The sequence below is a fragment of the Nipponia nippon genome, unplaced genomic scaffold (assembly GCF_047370975.1).
Source record: "Nipponia nippon isolate SJK-2023a ecotype South Korea unplaced genomic scaffold, ASM4737097v1 scaffold_2, whole genome shotgun sequence".
In the NCBI taxonomy this organism is placed as follows: Eukaryota; Metazoa; Chordata; class Aves; order Pelecaniformes; family Threskiornithidae; genus Nipponia; species Nipponia nippon.
The window spans coordinates 5,882,645-5,902,354 of record NW_028262336.1 but is presented as its reverse complement, the minus strand read 5'-3'; the positions used below and the strand labels follow the sequence as shown (position 1 = coordinate 5,902,354).

Genomic DNA, 19,710 nt, shown 5'->3' with positions numbered 1-19,710 from the left:
ATCCGCTCAAGTCACCCCAAACTGGGCATGAACTTCAAAGCCTGCATCAGACTGCAGCTTGTGCTTCCCTGGATGGGGCTGCACTCACCATCCCCTCCCAGCCTCCCTGCTGCTGCCTGCTTTGCTCCCGTGCTGCAGTAACACTGCGGTGGGCACTTATTGCGAGTTTATGAGAAAGGATGATTTGTTCAGCCAGTGCATGAAAAAATATTGAGTACATGAGAAGAGTCATATTTTTCAGGTGCTGTTCAGAAAGAAAGAAAAAGTAACTGAAGAAGAAATAAGAACAACGCTTTTGAACATGCACCTCCTAAACAACAACAAAAAAAAATCCCTGAATCATGTTTTCAGCCTAACAAGTTTTCCTTCAGACAGGAAAAAGAGGAATGTTCTGAAGACACATTTCTCAAATGCTCAGAAAGGAGGCTAAGGAAGGAAAAAGAGCACAAGTGTTCACAACACCAGGGCCTGTTGCAGCCTTGCGTTACCAAAATAGCTCACTACCTTCAGCTGGGCGACTCCCACTTCCACTATGAGTGTATTCAGACCTGGGAAAAAAGCTCCATGCTGCAGGAGGCTGAATGACACCCGACCTTGCTGTGGTTGTCATGGCAAGCAGGTTCAGGATGTCTTGCCCCCAAAGTTGGCTTTTTCTTTGCCCTGGGTCTATCTCTGTACAGGAGATTCTTGCAAATCGTGTTTTCCTTCCTGTTTCTCCCTGCACCCCTCCGTTCCCTCTCTCTCATTATTTTCCAGCTATGGGTAGAGCTGGGATATATGAGCCAAGCGGCTTTATATATAAATGGGACTGGCGTGGGGGTGGACGCAGAGGCAACAGACAGACAGACGATTGTGCAGGAGAAGACAGAAGGGGTGAAGGCTTTGGGGCTGTATGGGAAACTCCTTCCAGACATCCCTGTCCTGGCAGGACCCGTGTGCTGCAGTGGATGCTGTCATCCACGCTCACTGGGGTCCTCAGACAAGAGGAGACAGTAGCTCTGGCTCCAGTGCTGAATACATCAGGCACTGAAGTCAGCGAAGCCATTGAGATCAGTTGAAGCCACATAACAGCATAATAACAAAAATGGTGAAGTCTCTCTCTTTAAATGAAAAAAATGCAGGGAACAGCTATAAGCTACTACCTTAACTTTCCCCTTTTATTAATATGTCTCTCTCCTACTGTGAAGAGAGAGTGAGAAATATGCTTGCCTAAAGTGAAAGTACTTATAGATTACAGCTACAAGGGAAAAAAAAATGCAGCCTCTCCATTTTCTTCTTAAGGATAGCTTTCTTAAGGATGTTTGAATTGAAACTATTAAATTTAAAATGCTGTGAATTTTTTCTCTCTTTAATTCACACTCAACCTCTCTGTATCTTTACAAGCACATTTAAATTTTCAGATGTGAACTACAGCTGTAAACACAGAGCTGCCAGTAGGGAATATGACCTCCAGATGGCAGGGGAAATGGGACCCAGACCTAAAATACCAGCCTTTTGCCCCTGTGAACCCAGAGACGCTCTGTCACCAAACAAGTAGCTCCGAGCACAAGAGACCCAAAGCAGACTCCTTAGTTCAGATCACTAGAGGGAGACACGATAACATACACACACTGTCAGTGTCTTGCACTCAATAACATTCTCTCCAGACAATTTGTTTTGCCGTAGTTGACTACTTACAGGTAGAATACAAGAGTGCTCAATGGCAGGTTTGGAGCACAAGGAGGGCTGGTAGGGAAGGAGGGGAAGACGGACAGCGTCTACCTATGCTAGGCAGGGTAGGCAGCAGACCTTTCCTCTTTTCATCCTAGTCATGACAGGAAAGTCCCTTGATTTCAATGGGTTTGTGCTGGTGGGAATGATGGAGAATTTGGTAAGGTTCATCAACCTGCTGCTGAGATCCTACTTATGGTAGTGTACGGCAATTCCTTTTCCTGTCATCATTAATTATGGAAGATTTTGAACTCTCATCTTCTTGGGTGCTCAGTTTTCACTCCCACCTCCAGCCTTCTGGGATCCTTCAAGACTGGCTCATGGAAGTAGGGGAGAGAAAGCAGCAGCTAGTTATTCCTGAATGTCCCTACTAATCAGGAACGTCTCCATTGAGAAGCACTAGCCTTGAGGGTAGAGGTAGTGACTGTATAGCACTGCACAGACAGCAATATTACAGCACGCAGTGAACTAGAAAAACGCTGCTCTTCTGTACGTGGATGAAAGTTTTCATATGGACACAAACCAGCTCAGCCTTTAAAATGCCATGGAAAAGACTCTAACACCATGTCTGACTATAAGTGGTACCCATCCAGGAGAAGGAAAAATGGAGGCAACTCTACCAGACTCCAACTTGCTGTAAAGAACAGCATTTCTATGTGGCATAAAGCCATTAACTTGCTACACAACTGCCACATCTTCCCAGCAACAGCACAGAAACTCTTGCCAGAGGTGGAGCAGCCAAGCACTGACAAGAAGACTCCAGATGTTCCCCTCCAACCACTGCTGAAGGCAGCAGGGCAAATTCCCTCCTTACAGCAGACTTATTCACCTGTTCCCCAGAAATTCCAAAATATGTATGAGGTCTTGCTCTCCCTCTCTGCCATGGGACACAAGAGAGAAATCAAAGCTGTTAAGAAAATGAATATTTTATGCATCAACAGGGTTTGTACTGAAGCAGCATTGCACACCACAGCAAATGAATGGGGCACTATTACAATAGGAGAGATCTCTGTGCAGTGTTTGTGTCTCTCTGGACACAGAAGGAAGAAATCAAAGCTCTCCAGTGTGTTGGGGAGTGAGCACATTCAGGACTTAAGTTTATTATAGGCAAGAAAGGGGGCAGGGGGGCTGCTGCTTGTGGGCCATGCATTAAGAAAAGAGGACTTCTAAAAAAGTAAAAAATGTGGAGCCAGCAGAAGTGGAAAGCAAATAGAGGTCGAAACAACTTTGGATGCCTTCTGGAGAAGCCCTGAAAAAGTTGGCTTGTTTCCCAGGCTCTTTGTGAGCCAGCATCCTTTTCTTTTTTTTTTCCCCCTATAATGTTGGGTAAGATGAAGACTAGACCAAGAGAGAAAAAGACATCTCAGAAGAATCCTAAAACAAACAGGGAGTGTATAAGAGGCAAAGTGAGAGGTCTCTGTGGAAGACAAGACCACATTTTTACCAGAGAGTATTTTGAGGATGCAAGAAAAAAAAAAAAGGAAGAAAAAGAGACCTGGTTAAAAATCATCAGTTGCCCAACATCCTAAAATGCAGGGTCAAACAAGTACCTTGTAAACCTTAAATTTCCTGATTAGGCAAAAGCAGTTAGAGGTGGATGAGGATGTGACATGAGACAAGCTGGCACGGTAACATCACAAAAAACCCCAACAAACCCAAACAACCCCCTCCCTCCCCCAAACAACACTCCTCCTTCTCTTCACAACTGTTTTACTGAGGTTTTAAGAGTGCAGCAGAGAGGTGGGCTAAATCCAAATGGTTTAGATAATCAGAAAATCCCCTTCCCACTCATCACTGCCTAGTGCCTACAGGGTTGACTTGTGGTGACTCTGGCTGAGGGTTTTCTTTTTGTTATCTTCTTTGGGCATAAACTGGCTTCTCCTGTGCAACACAAAGTGAAGTAGCAAGGCTTTGGGCTTAGACAGCAATGAGAGGCAAATAAACACAGGACACGAAGATCAAAGTTGCCCATATGAACTATATGGTCATCTTGAATCTCATGCCTTCAGATAGCTCTCTTCGTCCCTCACGTTCAGTGTTCAGCCCTACAAGGAGACTGACATGCACTGAAGGAAGATACATGAGTGAACGGGGGTGTGTGATAATCTGTCTCTTTCAGTTTACGTTTCATCCTGATCTCTAGTAATTGAGCCCCAAAGCATGAAGTTTAACATCCTTTTCAATATTTTTGTTGTGAATAACAAGAATATCCAGATTTGTTCACATTATCCTCAGGAACACACAAACTGTTTGAGTCTTGCCAAGTTCTCGTCTTTAAATAACTTTCCATGGCAATGAGTTCTACAGCTGTTTATAAACATTATATGTATACCATCTCAATTACACACAGCATGCAGGCACTCTTCTGTATTCTCTATCCCTTCTAAACTTCCCAGGCTATGGTAAATTCTCTAAGACTCAATGAGAATTTCTAGCACCCTCTAGGGAGAATCAAACTGGCATATTTGACAAGCCTTCCCATCTCCTTTCATTTTATGCTGTGACATGAAACTTGGGTGCTGCAATCAATACTTATCTGCTTTGCTCTAGACTGGTTTTTATGTTGTGATTACCACTGTAATAACTAAGCTCCTTTTTGAGCCAAAGTGGGTATCTTTTGACTGTCAGGTGGAATTTGGGATAATCCAGACTGTTCTCTTCTCTATCAAATGGCCTTGCTGGGCTGAGGCTGGGGAAGTTGGATCAGGAATGAGATACCTGACACTGTTATACAAGTTTCACACTCTGTGACTGCTCTAGGAAAACTGAAGAGTTTGCTCCTCAGCTAGTTATGCACAACCAGTAAAAGCCTCAATTGTTCGACCTTGAGCTGAGCCCCATAGGGATCAATATGATCATAAATGACTTGATACAGGACTTGAAGCTTTGTTATCAAAGTTTGCCGATGACACAAAATTGGGAGGAGCCATTGACACTCTTGAGGGCAGAGAGGCCCTGCAGAGAGATCTGGACAAATTAGAGAGCTGGGCAATCACCAACCATATGAAGTAACAAGGGCAAGTGCTGTATTTTGCACCTGGGGCATGGCAGACTGGGGAACAAGAGGCTGGAGACCAGCCCCATAGACAGGGATCTGGGGGTTCTGGTCAATGGCAAGTTGAACATGAGCCAACAGTGTGCCCTGGCAGCCAAGAGGGCCAGCTGTGTCCAGGGGTGCATCAAGCACTGTATTGCTAGCTGGTTGAAGGAGGTGATTGTCCCACTCTAATCTGCTCTGATGCAGCCTCATCTTTAGTACTGTGTGCAGTTTTGGGCGCCACAGTACAAAAAGGATATGAAGCTACTAGAGAGTGTCCAGAGGAGAGCCATGAAGATGGTGAAGGGTTTAGAGGGGAAGCCGTAAGAAGAGCAGCTGAAGTAACTTGGTCTGTTCAGCCTGGAGAAGAGGAGACTGAGGGGGGACCTCATTGTGGTCTACAGCTTCCTCACACGGGAAGGAGGAGGGGCAGGTGCTGATCCCTTCTCCCTGACGACCAATGATAGGACCTGAGGGAACGGCAGGAAGATCTGCCAGGGGAGGTTTAGGTTGGACGTTAGGAAAAGGTTCTTCACCCAAAGGGTGGTGGAGCACTGGAACAGGCTCCCCCCAGGAGGTGGTCACAGTGGCGAGCCTGACAACATTCAAGAAGCATTTGGACAATGCCCCCAGACATATGGTGTGATTTTTGGGGTTGTCCTATGCAGGGACAGGAGTTGGACTCAATGATCCTTGTGGGTCCCTTCCAACTCAGGATATTCTATGATTCTATATAGCTTTGTCTCCCTGCCACAGCCTCTCAGGCTGGGTACCAATCTCATGGCACTTGTGACGGTGCCCATGAGCAAGGCCCTTGGGGAGGTTTCAACCACTGATGCCCTGTGGGAAAGGAGCAGAAACATGAATAGGACTGTTTCTGTTAACTTGAGTACAAGCTCCTCAGGACAGGAGCTGCCTTTTTCTTCTGTGTTTGTCTGCCCATCCAGGACAATAGGCTTGGCAGTGAGATCTCTGGTAACACAAAGACCTTGCAACACCTGTCTGTGTTCATACTGCTGCTAACCCAATTCACAAGAGGCCACTCTTTAGGGTTTCTGTTGAGAGGGAGTTTATTGATGAATCTTTATTTTTCCCAGAAAGCTCTATTTCAGTCAACCAGGCATTTAGCATGGCTCTGAATAAGATGGAGAGATGAGGAATGATAAATATTAAAGCCTCTGGATTGTGATCTCAGCAGCTTATGGGTAGGGAGAAGTCGCATTAGTCTGAATAAATGTAAGTCAAGGAAGACGTGAAGTAAAACCAAGATGAGCTCAAAACAGGCATTGCCTACCATCTGTAAACTATCTTACTGGATTCTTTTCTTGGCTATGTTAGTTGTTATCTTGGTGCACGGTACAGGGAAAACAGAGCATCTCCTAACATAACTAGCCATAGATGGGTAGGGTCCCTGCAGTAGCCCACACAGACTGTGTCAGCGTGATAAATGATACATGGCCCTGTGCTGGGACTTTGTCCAGGCTGTGGTGCAACTACTGGAAATTTGATTGGACAGCATTCAGTAAGGAAAAAATAATCTATACCTTTGCGGGCCATGGATCACGTAGGTTATGAGTCAATATTAAGGAGAAGAAAACAATAGGATAACACCCACTCCTCATGCAAAGTCACAGAGAGGAGAACCTGGGTTTTGTCCCTTTCAAGAGATAAGAGGCTATAGCATATCTCCCAGTGAAATATTTCTAATGCTGACAAGTGCTAACTCATGTAGTCTGTGAGTCTGTGTAGGAAATCATCAATACTCATCCCCATTCTAACTGGACAAATCACAGTTTCCTGACAAATCCAGTTCAGAGGGCTGCTACGGTCTTTTCCATGGTTTACCATCACAAACTGGGATGGCAAAAGTCATAGGGCATGGCTTAATAAGCTTAATAAGCCCACAGCCATGTCCTGAATCACAGGAAAGGGATTGGACTATGAGCAGGGAGGTGCTGGCTTGTTGCTGGAAGCTGCAGGTTGGTGATCCCAAAAGAGAGCTCTGCTGGCTAGAGGAGAAGAGTTAATGAAGCTGTTTGTGCTCCCAGGCAATGCCTATTAAACTATCCACAACTAGTTAGACCAGGTTGCTAATGTCCTACAGCATAACAGCCTGTCTGATAAGGAAGAAAAGGGTCTGGCTGACTCTCTCCACCTGCTCTGTCAAAACCCAATCAGTCAATCATCTGAAGAGGAATGGAAGTGGAGAGCAAGGACTTGCATCATTCCAAGGAATGTCATTCCTGCTTTCATTAAATTAAAGCTGATCTGTATTGTCATTTGACATTGGAATTATTAAAGTATTTTTCCCCTTACCTGCCTTCCTCCCAGGCTACAATCAACAACCGCAGCCACACTTTAGCTATCTCGCGGGGTAAGAAGACGTTTTTTTCCTATGAGTTGCTTCAAGGCTTGGGGACTTATAGTTGATGCAAGAAAAATGCCTAGTTCAACTGCTCACTGAAGGACCAGCAAAGGAAGCGATACAGCATTTTACAAAACAATTTTTTTAGCTTCCCAGATAGGCAGATGAGTGGGCTATGATCAATCCTGAGGCCCAGCAACATTTAAATGAACTATCATATGCACCCCTGCCTTCTTTGTGTAAGTAGCAACGCCACTTTCCCCTTGCATTTGTAACTTCCACTTCCCAGCCAACAAGAAATAAATCATTTCTGCGGTCCTAACTCAGGTAATTAGCCAACAAACACTATTGACGAAGTCAATGAATGAAACAGCAGACAAATTCGCTAATGAACTCCTTGAAGAGAGTGCACAAAGAAAAGGTGATTTGGCCCTCTTGCCCCCCAATGCTGGTATAATTTCACAACCTGTCCATTCAAAACCTCCTACAGAAGCTCAATAACACTCGTTCTTCCAGTTCTGCAGTCACGAGTTTAAGCGCGAAAAAAAATCCAAGGAGAGAGATATATTTTAGAAACCTTTACAATGATCTAAAATAGCTCTTTGATGCATAGCAGATGTCTTCAAAACTAGCATAAATGGAGCCAAAATGCCTTACAGTTCTGGAAAAGGGAGATTCCAAGATAAGACGTGTTTCTAACTGCAGCAGCCCTGGACCAGATTTGGAATTTATATTCATTGTCAACCTCAAGGAAAACATTTAAAAGAAGCCCTTCTGTCCCCCATTTTGGGACAAGTGCCTTATTGGGCTACATGCTGCTCAAAGACCTGATGTCTGCCTGAAAACACTTCCTCTGTACCCGTAAAAGATAACGGATGCGTTGAGACGGGGAAAAAAGAGAGAGAACAACAAGCAGTGAGACATGGAGGTGACAGACTGGGGCCTGCCCTTCATCCCTGGCTCTAGTCGGTTGGGAAGGGGGTGTTTGGGAGGCTTCTCTGTAGAGGAGAGGACTGAGGATGGATTGGAAGGGGGTCAGTGAGATGGCGCTGAGGGATGCTAACAAGGCAACACCTCTGAGACACACAGCATGGGAGAAAAAGTGTGAAGGGGCATGCTGGAAAACTGAACAACAGACCCAGGAAAACTGACCCTGGAGTCAAAGCAGGGATGGGATTCCCCAGGCCTGTTGCTCACCGGAGGAGATAGCCAGAATGAAGATTTGCTCTGAGGAACCTTTTTAAAAGGGAGAAAAGAAGTCTGTGTCTGATACAATGGAGTAGGTGGTACAACTGGAAGAAAACACAAAGCATGAACATGCAGCCAAAGTGACAAGTCAGGACAAGGATCTTCTTATTAGTGCCCTGAACAACGCATCTCGTGTACCAGGCCTTAGTTTTCATGAAGATTTAAGCTAGCATCCTTGTAATACCCTTAACTTGGACAACGTTAGGCTGTGCTCATGGAGTAGCTAGGGAGTGACTCCTACTTGAATACAAGAAAGAGTTTCATGGAGGACTGAGAGACTGATGCAGCAGTAAGATGGAAAATTTGATATGAAATAAATCTTAAGAGCTAGAAGAATCTATATACATAATTAAAGGTGAAAAGAATAGGTTCTATTTCCCTATATATGCAAATGGCACAGTCATGCTTAATACTGAAAACAGCAGAAGAGGAAAGTCAGGTAGTGATGATGATACCACAGAGGAGTAGTGTCCCCCTCATCAGCTCTGCTCCTCCCATTTCTTTCTGGCAGTCTTTCCCCATCTTCCTTCTTTTGGTATTGCAAGAAATGGGCCAGAAATACAAACTGTATATCTGGCTTACATATACATGAAAGCTCAGGAAGACTTTGGTTTGGCTGAAGGGATGAGACAGGAAATCTGAGTAACCCCAGTCTGAACCACAAGCCCCAAATCCAGGGGCTTCTGGATGCAGCCCTTGGATTGAGCTCTGTTCCAATGTGTCGTTCTACCTTTCTCTCTCCAGCCTTCTTTCTGCAATGCTCTCCCCTTTTCTGGCTGCTGAATTGCAGTAGATAGCTTGACTGTCTGTAGCACATGCAGAAAGCTTGTACTCTGCCTACCTCAAACCCTCTTTAACCTTTTACTTATATGGGGATATCATAGAAGACTATTCGCATGGAGCTAATCAATGCTTTCCCCACGCATTTTAGATGAAAGAATATCTGACGGCAAAAGAAATCAGGTAAAGAGTTCTTCTCTCCTCAAAGGACATGATACAGAGGAAGAGAAACCTACCTCTTGTTCCCATCCTACTGATAAACCTTTAGGAGGTGAGGGTTCCTTGCAACCCAAGCTGCTAACCTCATGGAGTCTGACTACTGAAAGGATATTCTCCTTCCAAGCTTGCCATGTCCCTGATCATGGAAGGCACAGTTAGATAGCAGAACAAAGCTGGTGAGTTCTCTTTTATTCTGTCTCCACCCTGCTCTTCACTGATCTTGAAGATAAAATGCCTTTACTCACCTCACAAGACACAGGAAGGCTGTCTGCCAAAGTGGAGAGTAATATGAAATCATTTGTGCCACTGTTTGCTTCTCCCTTTTAAGGCAAATCAGTGGGAAGCAAATTCCATGGTTTTCGGAAAGAACCTCTTCTATGTAGCATCTAAACAGAATCCTTCCTCCTCTCTCTGGCACCAGCAGTGTTTTTTCTCCACCACCATGCTGTGCATTACCAGCAGCAGAGATTGGGACAACTAGATGAAGACCAAAGCTAGAATTACAGGTCCAATACTGTAGAGCATCTACTGAAGTAATTTCTTTTGTTCCCTCGGACAACCTGGTTATCGTGCCTGGGAAATCACACTGCAAAATAAGCTTGCAGTGCATTTAAGATTCTTGCCACTTTTTTACAGCTGCCTGTATTGCTACCGGAATTGTCTACTGAGGTTGGAATAGAACGAAACTACTGTATAGTTCACAAATCATCAGCACAGTCGAGTCCAGTTGGGTCTCTTACCTGTTGGAGTGAGGTGCCTCCAGGTGATGACAGGCTCAGGACGCCCATTTGCCATGCAAACCAGGGTCACGTTGCTGCCCTCATTCACGGTGATGTCCGAGGAGATATTGGAGATCTTTGGTGGAACTGTGAAGACAAAAGAAAGTTGGACCTCATTACCCTGACTTCTGGAGGGCAGCCTGTCTGCCTACCTATTAATCAGAGGCAGCCATAGACTCATCTCACAGGCTGCATTCCTCATTACTACCTGGGTTTCTGAAATTATATCAGAACAATATGTACCACTGCTTCAGGGATCTGCAGGTAGAAATGGCCTTTGCTGCAACTGCGATGCTTTTTTTTGGACAGGTTTGGGGGCCTTCATAACCCCTAAGAACTTGCCTGACTACCCCAAGGCTGCATGGAAGGAGTTGGCAGGCTCCAAGCACTGTCCCAGCTAATTTTTACACTCCAAACATTCCCAGATGCAGTTCTACATCCTCCTGCAGGGTGCCAGGCCTCAAGGCACTGACTCAGAGGGTGTATTAGTTATTGCTACCTCCCACAGGCAGACAGAACCCATGCTGCTAGCCAGGACCCTTCTCTGCTGCTCATGGAACCAAATGCTCTCACTGGGAATTGAACCGGAGAGCTGTTAAGCTCATTTCTGTTGCGACTGCCGTGACGAGGTGAGAAGCAGGGATGTGCACCATGGCTAATGGGAATTTGCTGAGGGAAGGCACAATAGTGACAGCGGGAAGGTTTCTGCAACATCTTTCAGCCAAGAGGGATCCCCCACGGGCTGCCTGCAATAGGTAGCTTCTGGCTGACTGCACCTCACACGGTGCAGCACCGAAAGTATGTCAGGGTCTTTAAAGATTCACAAGACCAGCCATGGCTCATGCATTCAGGATCCTTAATGACCTTCCAAACTAACTGAGTTTGTGTCATGGGACCAAAATGACCACCCTGGGACCTGACCAGGTACCTCCAGGTATGGAGCATGCTGGTGTATCGGCCTCCAAGCAGACCAGGCTGTTGCAGTCTCTCCTCTCTCACATCCCTTCCACGCTTCACACCCCAGAGGTGGTGAGGGAGTTTGACTAAAAAGGTATCTTCTAATTTATTTTTTTTTATATTTTCAGCTTCCGAATTTGTGTGTAGCGAGGAATGCAACAACATCATTTTCTGCTTTGCTTACCACAGAGTAAACAGAGAGCAGCCTCCCCTTTCCCCCTCCCTGGCAGGAGGGGCTGATGGTCCTTTTGAGGCAAAGCTGCCTACGAGCTAGGTGCGGAAAAGGAAATGAAGCCTGAAGAGAGCAACCCACTACTTCCAGCTGTGTTGCTGGATTCATAGGAATATTGTTTACAACCCACAGCTCATTAGCCCCTCTCTGTTGGCCCCAAACTCATGGACAGGTGTCCTGAGCAGGAACAGGACCTGTTGAACAAAGTGAGGCAAACATATCTTTGCTGACAGGCTCACTCACCTAGGCAAGGAGGGGTTTAAGCTGGGCACGTTGGGGAAGGATTGCCATAATCTGGGGAGAAGTGACAGCATGGAAGGCAGTGAGGAAGCAGCTGGGGGCCAACACAACAGGGAAAGCTTTTGCACTCCCCTTGTGAAAGCAGGACAGCTGGGGGTCCACCTCAAATGCCTGTCCACCAATGCAAGTATCATGGTGAAAAAACAGGAGGAATTAGATGTTCACGCAGATTCACAGTGCTATAAACCCATTGGGATCACAGAGCTGTGGTGGGACAGCTCTCAGGACTGGCAGTGCTGTGTGGGATGGATACAGGCTTTTCAGGAACGGCAGGCTGGAAAGGCGAGGAGATGAGGTACGCTCTCTGCAAAGGAGTGCCTGGAGGGCACCCAGCTCTGGGTGCTGACCTAGCTGGGAGCTTAGGCGTAAGGATCAGAGGGTATCACAGTGTCACCCCTGTTGGTTGGTGTCTGCTACCAACCACTTGATTAAGAAGAGGCAGTGGACAAAGACTGCTTTAGACAGATAGAAGAAGCCTCACAATCACAGTCCCTGGTAAGGGACTTCAGCCACCCTGATACTTGCTGGAAGGGTGAAAGTGCTAGGCTCAAGCAGTCCAGGAGATGTGGGGGTCCAACAGGTCCAGCATGAGTTAGCAATATGCCCTTGCAGCAAAGACCAAGCATCCTGTGTTGTATTAGCAAGACCGTAGCCCCATAAGTGGAGGGAAGTGATTATATCCCTTTATATGGTGCTTGTTAGACAGCATCTGAAGCGCTATATCAGTTTTGGGCTCCCCACTACAAGAAGGTCATTGACATACTGGAGCAAGTCCACTGGAGGGCTCCCGAGATGGTCAGAGGGCTATAGCACTTGACGTACAAGGAGAACCTAAGAGAGCTGGGTCTGTTCAGCCTGAAGAAGAGAAGGCTGAGGGGAGATCTTATTGCTGGCTACAAGTAGCTTGTGGGAAGGTGCAGAGAAGACAGAGTCAGGCTTTTCTCAGAGGTGCACAGTGAACAGCAAAAAGCAGCAGACATGAGCTGCAACATGGGGAAAATTCTGACTCAAAATGAGGAAAAAACTTTTACTTTGGGGAGGTCAAAGACAGGAACAGGTTCCCCAGAGATGTGGTAGAAACTCCATCCCTGGAGATACACAAAACTCGCCTGGATAAGGCCCTCAGCAGCCTGCTCTAACTGGCACCAGGAAGGAAGGAGAAGGGACTTTGGAAGATGGCTTGCTGCTCAAGAGCTAGAGTTGATGGCTGATCAGCTCTTGGGGAAGCAACCAAAGCAAGGCATGTTGGGGGAATGGTTGACTGCACCAGAGTCCCCTTCCCTGGAGAGACGGAATTTCAGAGTAGGGACACCTCCCTAGCAGCACAATACTGGGTAAAGCAAAGCATAGCAGAAAAACAACACTTTCCTCTTAAAGCAAAATCCCCTGACAAACACAAGCCCTGCTACATTTTACATCAGTGATTCACTGCAAGCCATCGGCAGTGTGTCTGTGCATGTAGGAAGAGGTAGGAGGCAACAGAACAGTGTTCTCCAACAATGTTTATTTTGTTTTGATGTTGTCAAAGAATTTGATCCCACCATATCAAGGGGTACCTGAGAGTTTCACTGACTAGATCCATTTTGTGCCTCCTCCCCCTTTGTCACACACCCATTCTGCACAGCAAATGCCTGTCAGTACAAAACAAGAATCACACAGTGGTCTCGGAAAGTGAGCAAATACCTTTGCCAACCAATACCCCGAGACTGCATAAAGGGCAGCAGAAAGGAAATACCTCCGCTGGGAAATTAAATACTCTGCCTCCTCCAAAAGAAGTTTGTAGCTTTGTGTTTCATGGCACACCAAAGCAAAGAGCCTTGTAGCAGCACAGCTACCTGTAGTACACACTGTGTTTCAGATCTGAGACCAACACACAATGGAGACGACAGAGGGGCTTAGTCTGGGAAAGAACAAGAGAGGCTGCTATTTTTGCAAGAGTTGTGTCCTAGCTGCTCTGTCAGGGGACACAAGGATGGTGACTTTGGAGCATCCTCAGCACAGCTTCTCTGGTGTGCTGGCAAACATGGGTAAGCAGGGCCCAGGAGTAGAACCATTGGCTAGACCACGTTTTGGGGGTTTTATCTTAACCTCAAGGGGTTAACATTTGCACCAGGAAAAAAAGCCACGCAACAAACCACGAAGGACTAAGCTCAAGCAGGACTAGCAGATGGAGCTGTAGGCCGGTCCGAGGTCCTAGCAGAACGGTGCGATGACAGCCAAAATAATTGAGGAGAGAGCAGTGAAAACCACTACAGGGCACCAGCAGCAGAGCTGCAGTTAGGACATGTGTACCCTGCCACTTTCCAAAGCCATCAAGTCATTTTAGTTTGCAGAAGATCAAGTAAACTCAGCAAATACAAACAGATCTGACCATGCAGACCAAATGCCCAAGAGGAGAAGGATTTATCCAGATGGTCATATCTGGCTCACTGCTTTTTCAGATGAGGGAGAAAAGGGCATCCAAGACTGAAATCCTGTTCGGAGTAAAATGGCTGGTTCCTTTCAGCTGCCACCTTGGTCAGAGGGCAAGGAAAGGCTGAAAGGAGGGAGAATAGGGCGGGAAATAATTTCCCTGTGAATTTAAAAGTTGGTTTACTTTTGTCTGCTTAGAATCCAAAGCCAGCTAGCATTAAAAGTGACTGGATCTTAGTGGACAGTAATTTCACTCAGATAAAAAGTCAGAGATTTTTAATTTTCAGGGAGTCAAGCCAGTGTGTTAAAATGCCAAAACTGTCAGCACCAGCAACAGTTAGCATTGCCTCCTTGGCACTTGTCACTACTTTGCACACACCTTTTTAGGACAGTCTTAAAATGAGAAGCTTTGACCTTATTATTTTTTCCCATGTGTGTGTTATGTTATGTTTTCACAGTTCCCGGACTGCTGGAAGAAGGATTGCTGAGAATAAAACCTCCTGGGACCAGGATTTTCTGGGTGTCGCAGCCTCCTTTTGCTCAGCTACCTCTTGTTGACCCTCAACTGGAAAACCCTTTTGTGTCTGGCCTCCCTGAACCATTAGCACAGGCAAAATCACAGCCTGCAGACCCACAGTAGGGGAAGCACTACAGTTAAACAGTGCTTTCAGGCGTTTTCATATTCAGCCTAACAACTCATCCCTCCAAGGCAGACCAGGCTGTTGCTGGACCCTTCTGGCTCCAGGGACCATGGGAAAGCACTGCCAGGCTCTCTGATACTGCTGAAAAAGATAAAATTCCCAGATTTTTTCCCTCCCTTTCAGTGTAAATGTAATATGGGATATCCATTATCCTGTGCTTAGGATCCCCCTGGATGGGGTGGGGAGCAGAAACTGACATGAAAGGAAGCACAGTGTACTACCCACTGCTCCATCCCCAGAGGGGTAAGGTGCCCTACCCACACCAGGGACAGATTCTGGAGAGCTGAAAATGAACTCTGAGAAGAATGGCTTGAAACTCACATATTTGTTTCTCCTGCGTTTCACGTCTACAGGACAAGCCTGATGCCAGCTCAGCATTTCATCCTACATGCCACCGATGGTAAATAACAACCCCTAAACTAATCAGTAGCCGTTCTTCTTGAGAAGCTCACATTGGAAGAGCGGGTGGCCTGCAAGGCAGGAGTGGGACAAGGGCAGAGATGCTGTAGGGTGCCCTGGGCTGGGAGAGGTGGGGGGGGCTGTGGGGCAGGAGGGGTGCAAGGGCAGAGCTGGTGCGGGAATTCTGGTCCCAGGCAAGGCACAGTGACAGAGCTAGGTAGGACAGGCTTGCGCAGAACCTGCTTGCACCAAGCCTGTTCTAGTTAATTGCCGTCAATCCTTCACTTTCATGACAACTGCAACTCACATTAATTTAAATAACAAGAAAGACCGAGACATGAAAAATAGAGCACACTCCCCCAGCGCAATCACTGTTGCTCTCAAGATGAAAGCAAGTGATTTGTTTCCACAAAACATTACCGTGTCTCAAAAACACCCGCTATAGCAGTTATTACAAACCAGGGGCCACATACGGGAGGCAGCAAGGAAACCACAAACAAGAGAACACGCAAACATCTGTTGTTGTTATCCTTCCCTTTTATGACCAAAACCCTTCAGAGCTCAAAACTCCTCCTGAGATATTACCTGGGATCATGTGGGTAAGCTGGATGAGCTTTATCGTTCAAGGCTATGGAAGCAGGCAAGGAGTAGGGCTACACCCCTAATCTCCTAGTAAATGAGTCAGCCCAATGGTTAAGGGATGTGAGTTCACATCCAGGAGGCCAGCTCCTGAGCACCTTTCCAGGAGTGCAATGGGGATGGAAAAAGAAAGCATCGAGGACACCCTTGATGAATATATATAACCAGTAATGCTTCTAGAGGTCTTTTCCTAACTTAGTTTATACTGGAATTGGCCATGCCACAGCTCACAAACAGTTCAAACACCTGTCTTTTGATCAGAGCATCTAGACACAGCACAGGCACAGCGTGGCAGGAACTAGAACCACTGCTTGGCATAAGTGGTACTTATATGCAAGGGGTACTTACAGGCATGCGGCAGCAGTTTCTGGCTCCTGCATTGCTTGCACTCTGCAGATCTCAGCACAGGAGGCTGGGTTTGTGAGACAAGGGCAGGAAGCACAGGACTAGGAACTCAAACTGGGTATGGCAAGATGAAAAACACAAAGAGATGGACGTGGAGATCTAGTTGGAAGATGGCTCTGAGCCCTGCAAACACACTCACACGAAGTTCACAGTCAGAGGGTCTGACTGCTCCCTTTGGGTAAACAGAGCTTTGCATAAGACCCTTAGATGCAGTCTTATACTGTGGGGCAGCTACTCCCCAATCTGAAATTACAAGACTGCTTAATAGTCAAGTATTTTGTCAATAAGTCACAATACATTAAAAAAAAAATAGAGCTCTTATTCCCACTCTACAGACCTAAGATACAGCAAAAGCTATTTAATCCCTCCAAGACACAGAAGCAAATAGTACTGAAAATAAGAAAGCCCATAAGCTCCATTTAAGTGCTCTAACTGCTTGTCCCAAGAAGGGCACCTTGGATACAAATGGAGAAAGTCACCACAGCCTATTCCATATATCCTCATTAGTTAGTTACTTCCTCCAGCCTAGTTACCTTCTTCTGTATTGGCAAGTAGGACCCCCATCTGTTGGAGAAAAATAAGACTTCCACCCACTAATCCACAGGAGCCCCTGGCTTTCAGGGCTAAAGAAAACATCAGGACTTCTCTACAAAGTCAAAGGAACTTTGCAGCCACTAAAGCCCTCCGCAGGTGCCTATCAATTAGCCTCCAGAGTTCTCATTTCCTTGTCCCCAGCTCCCAATTAACAGCACTTTGCAACAAACACAAAGATGCTAATAAGCCCCAAGGCAGAGGTAGGGGGGATGCTGACCATCATATGGCCCTTGAATGCTTTAGAGCTGCCACCTTGCTCACCACAATTAGGGGTCCTTTCCTGGGGCAATTAATTGACAGCAAATTGGCCTCATTAGTCATTGTTTAGTTAAAGTGTTTAGTGGGGAGAGAGGGCCTGAAGAAGGGGCTGAGCTGCTAAACACAACTAAATGGTTTAATTTCCCCCTTATGTGTGCAGCAGGCTAATCACAGCTCTTTACAGCCGTAACAAGAAACAGCTTGTTGCTGCTTAGGTCTGCAAAGGGAGCAAGCTGAGGGCTGGAAAGTAAAATCCAGACACCCTTTGGGATGTGGCATGCTAATGTTTCTGAAGCACTTTGCAGACGAAATGTGACATGAGACCCAAGATGTGTTTTTTACGGTCTGATTCATGCCCAGCCTCAGCCAGAGGGAGACGAAGCTGTCACCAGGGCGGGAGGGCAGAGAGTGATGTTGTTGAACTTCATTAAAGAGAGTGGACTCTGAAACATCCTTCTGACCTTCTGCTCTGCTAGGCTTGTTTCACCCTGCCAGTGCCTCTCTCAGCATTAAAGCTTCTGGTGAAGTAAAGGCAAACATTGAAGGCTTGGTTTTGTTTTTTAATCCCCTGGGAATCAAAAACCTCTCAAAATACACTACAGTGCTTTTACAAGGTGTAAAAATTGCTTCTTTCTATTGTCTGAAAGGGGAGCCTTGCCACGTCCATCTCTGGTGGCCTTTAGCGAAGGGTCTATCCCAACCAGAGCATGGAAACCACTTAAGAGATCTGCAGTTCCCAACCTATGTGTGCCCCTACACTGCTCTGCCCCAGCGTGGCACCTCTCCATCTGAGCATCGCTGCTGATGCATAGAGAGGACAGGCCGAAGGAGGCACAGGGGCTGCTACCTTGGGCTTTGTGTCTTGGTGAGCTTCCCACATCGTGCAGCTGAGCCTCACCCACTGAGACGCCACACAGGGAATTATTCAAATTCAGACGGGGACTGTGCGTATTGCACTGACCAGGAGCAGAGAAGCAGGCAGGATGCTGTAAATCAAAGCCACTTGGAAAGCCCTCCCAGTTTGCTGAGCTGGGTAGGGTGTCAGAGCTCACTGCGCATTTGTGAGTAAGAGCTGACAAGCCAAGCCATTTTGTCCAAAGGAAGGCTCTGCCTCGCCCAATATACCGTTAAGCGTCTGGACTATTTTCCTGCCTAAAATTGCATGGGAAACACTTCCAGTACATTGTTTCTTAGCAGAGAGCAGCATGGAGTGTAAACCTGTTAGGCTGTGCCATCCATAAGCTGTTGGAAAAGTCAGGACAGAACTGGGCTCTACTGCTTATACTCATTCCCACTGATTTTATTTTTTTTTAAACTTGTCTCCATGAAATTGTCAGGAGAGTAATTATTTCACTTCCTAACTGAGAGAGAAACAGCGAGAAAAAAATAGCTTAAGTCTCAAGCCAACCTTGGTTTTCAGTGCATGGATATGATGTTGTGGGACAGGGATAAAAGCAGTGTCACTTCTGCTCCTAACCCAGCACCTCAGCTTTAAACCCAGACCCCAGCCTTTTACCCTACAGCAGTCCTAGCTCCAAGCCTGAGCCCCAGCCTTGGCCTGGTGCTGACAGAATTTCACCCACACCTGGCTTTTTGGTGTTCCCCCACCAAGCACAAGGTCAAAAGCCCATGTTCGTGGATCCTGATGCAGCCCAGGGGAGCAGGTTCTCAGCTGCACGCTTAGCATGTAAATGAAAGCACAAAGCACAAGCCATATGCATGCCTGATATCCCCTTATCACCAGATTTGGACCTCTGGATATGAAGTATTGGTTCCTTGCTACGAAACTTCTTTTTCTTTCCTATTAACATATCAAATTTATGCCAGGGCTGCCGTGATCCACTTATCTGTGGTTCATCTCTTTAAAGGACAGCTCTATGCATTTGCCACTTGTGTTGCTCTGGTTCTTTCTGCTTGTAAAACTGACTGCAAGCACTTCATGGCTAACGCTCCTAGAGAGGCCTGCTGTGAAAACACAGCCTTCTTCACAGGACGTGTGTAAACAACAACAGAAGTGCTTGCCATGCTAATCCCCAGGGATTAACCCTTGGAATGCCGCCTAATCCCAAATACTTTAAGGACTACAGATGTACACAGCTTTTGGTCTTTGTTTCAAGTGTGTTTATATATTCCCCTAGATCATTTTTTAAAATCTGGCAAGTATTTACTTATGGGACTGAAACAATACAAAATCTTTTCTTCTGCAGATAGAATCATCCATCCTGGAAGAGAAATTCTGTGAGAAAAGTTGTCCTTAGTGTCCAGGTTCTCCAAAGATATCTCTGAGAATTTTGTTAAGAAAAACTTTTTCACATTTAACAGAAACATTAAGCATGCTGGATGTACAAGGTATGCAGCTGAGTTCTATTATGCAGCCTTTCTAGGGCTTGATTCAGAGCCCAGGGAGCTCCTCCTTTGATGTTAATGGCCTTTGGACAAATTCTTATACAGCAAGAATGGGTGATGTCTTCAAGTAAGTGTTGCAGCCAGAACAGGGATGCTTTATTAGCCAGTTGAGAGAAAAAAGCAAGAGTATGTTTTTTTAACTGAGTCCTTGCCTCCTGCCTATTAACTCTTTCTTTGGGAAGTAGACTAGGGAGCACAGGCCAGGTATGGGAAGAAAGCACAGAGAAAAGCCTAATGTCATTCCAGGGCAAGAAGTACAGGTTCAGAGA

The 19,710-nt window shown here is 46.2% G+C and overlaps 1 protein-coding gene across 5 annotated transcripts in view; it reads right to left on the bottom strand.

The window, feature by feature from the left end:
- The window catches only part of LSAMP (limbic system associated membrane protein), a 1,025,433-nt gene that overhangs the window by 108,772 nt on the left and 896,951 nt on the right, over window positions 1-19,710 (bottom strand). For all 5 annotated transcript variants that reach the window (XM_087757641.1, XM_087757639.1, XM_087757640.1 and 2 more), the window contains one exon: window positions 10,100-10,225. In XM_087757641.1, the coding sequence (XP_087613767.1) occupies window positions 10,100-10,225 (126 nt within the window). The remainder of the gene's footprint in view (window positions 1-10,099; window positions 10,226-19,710) is intronic.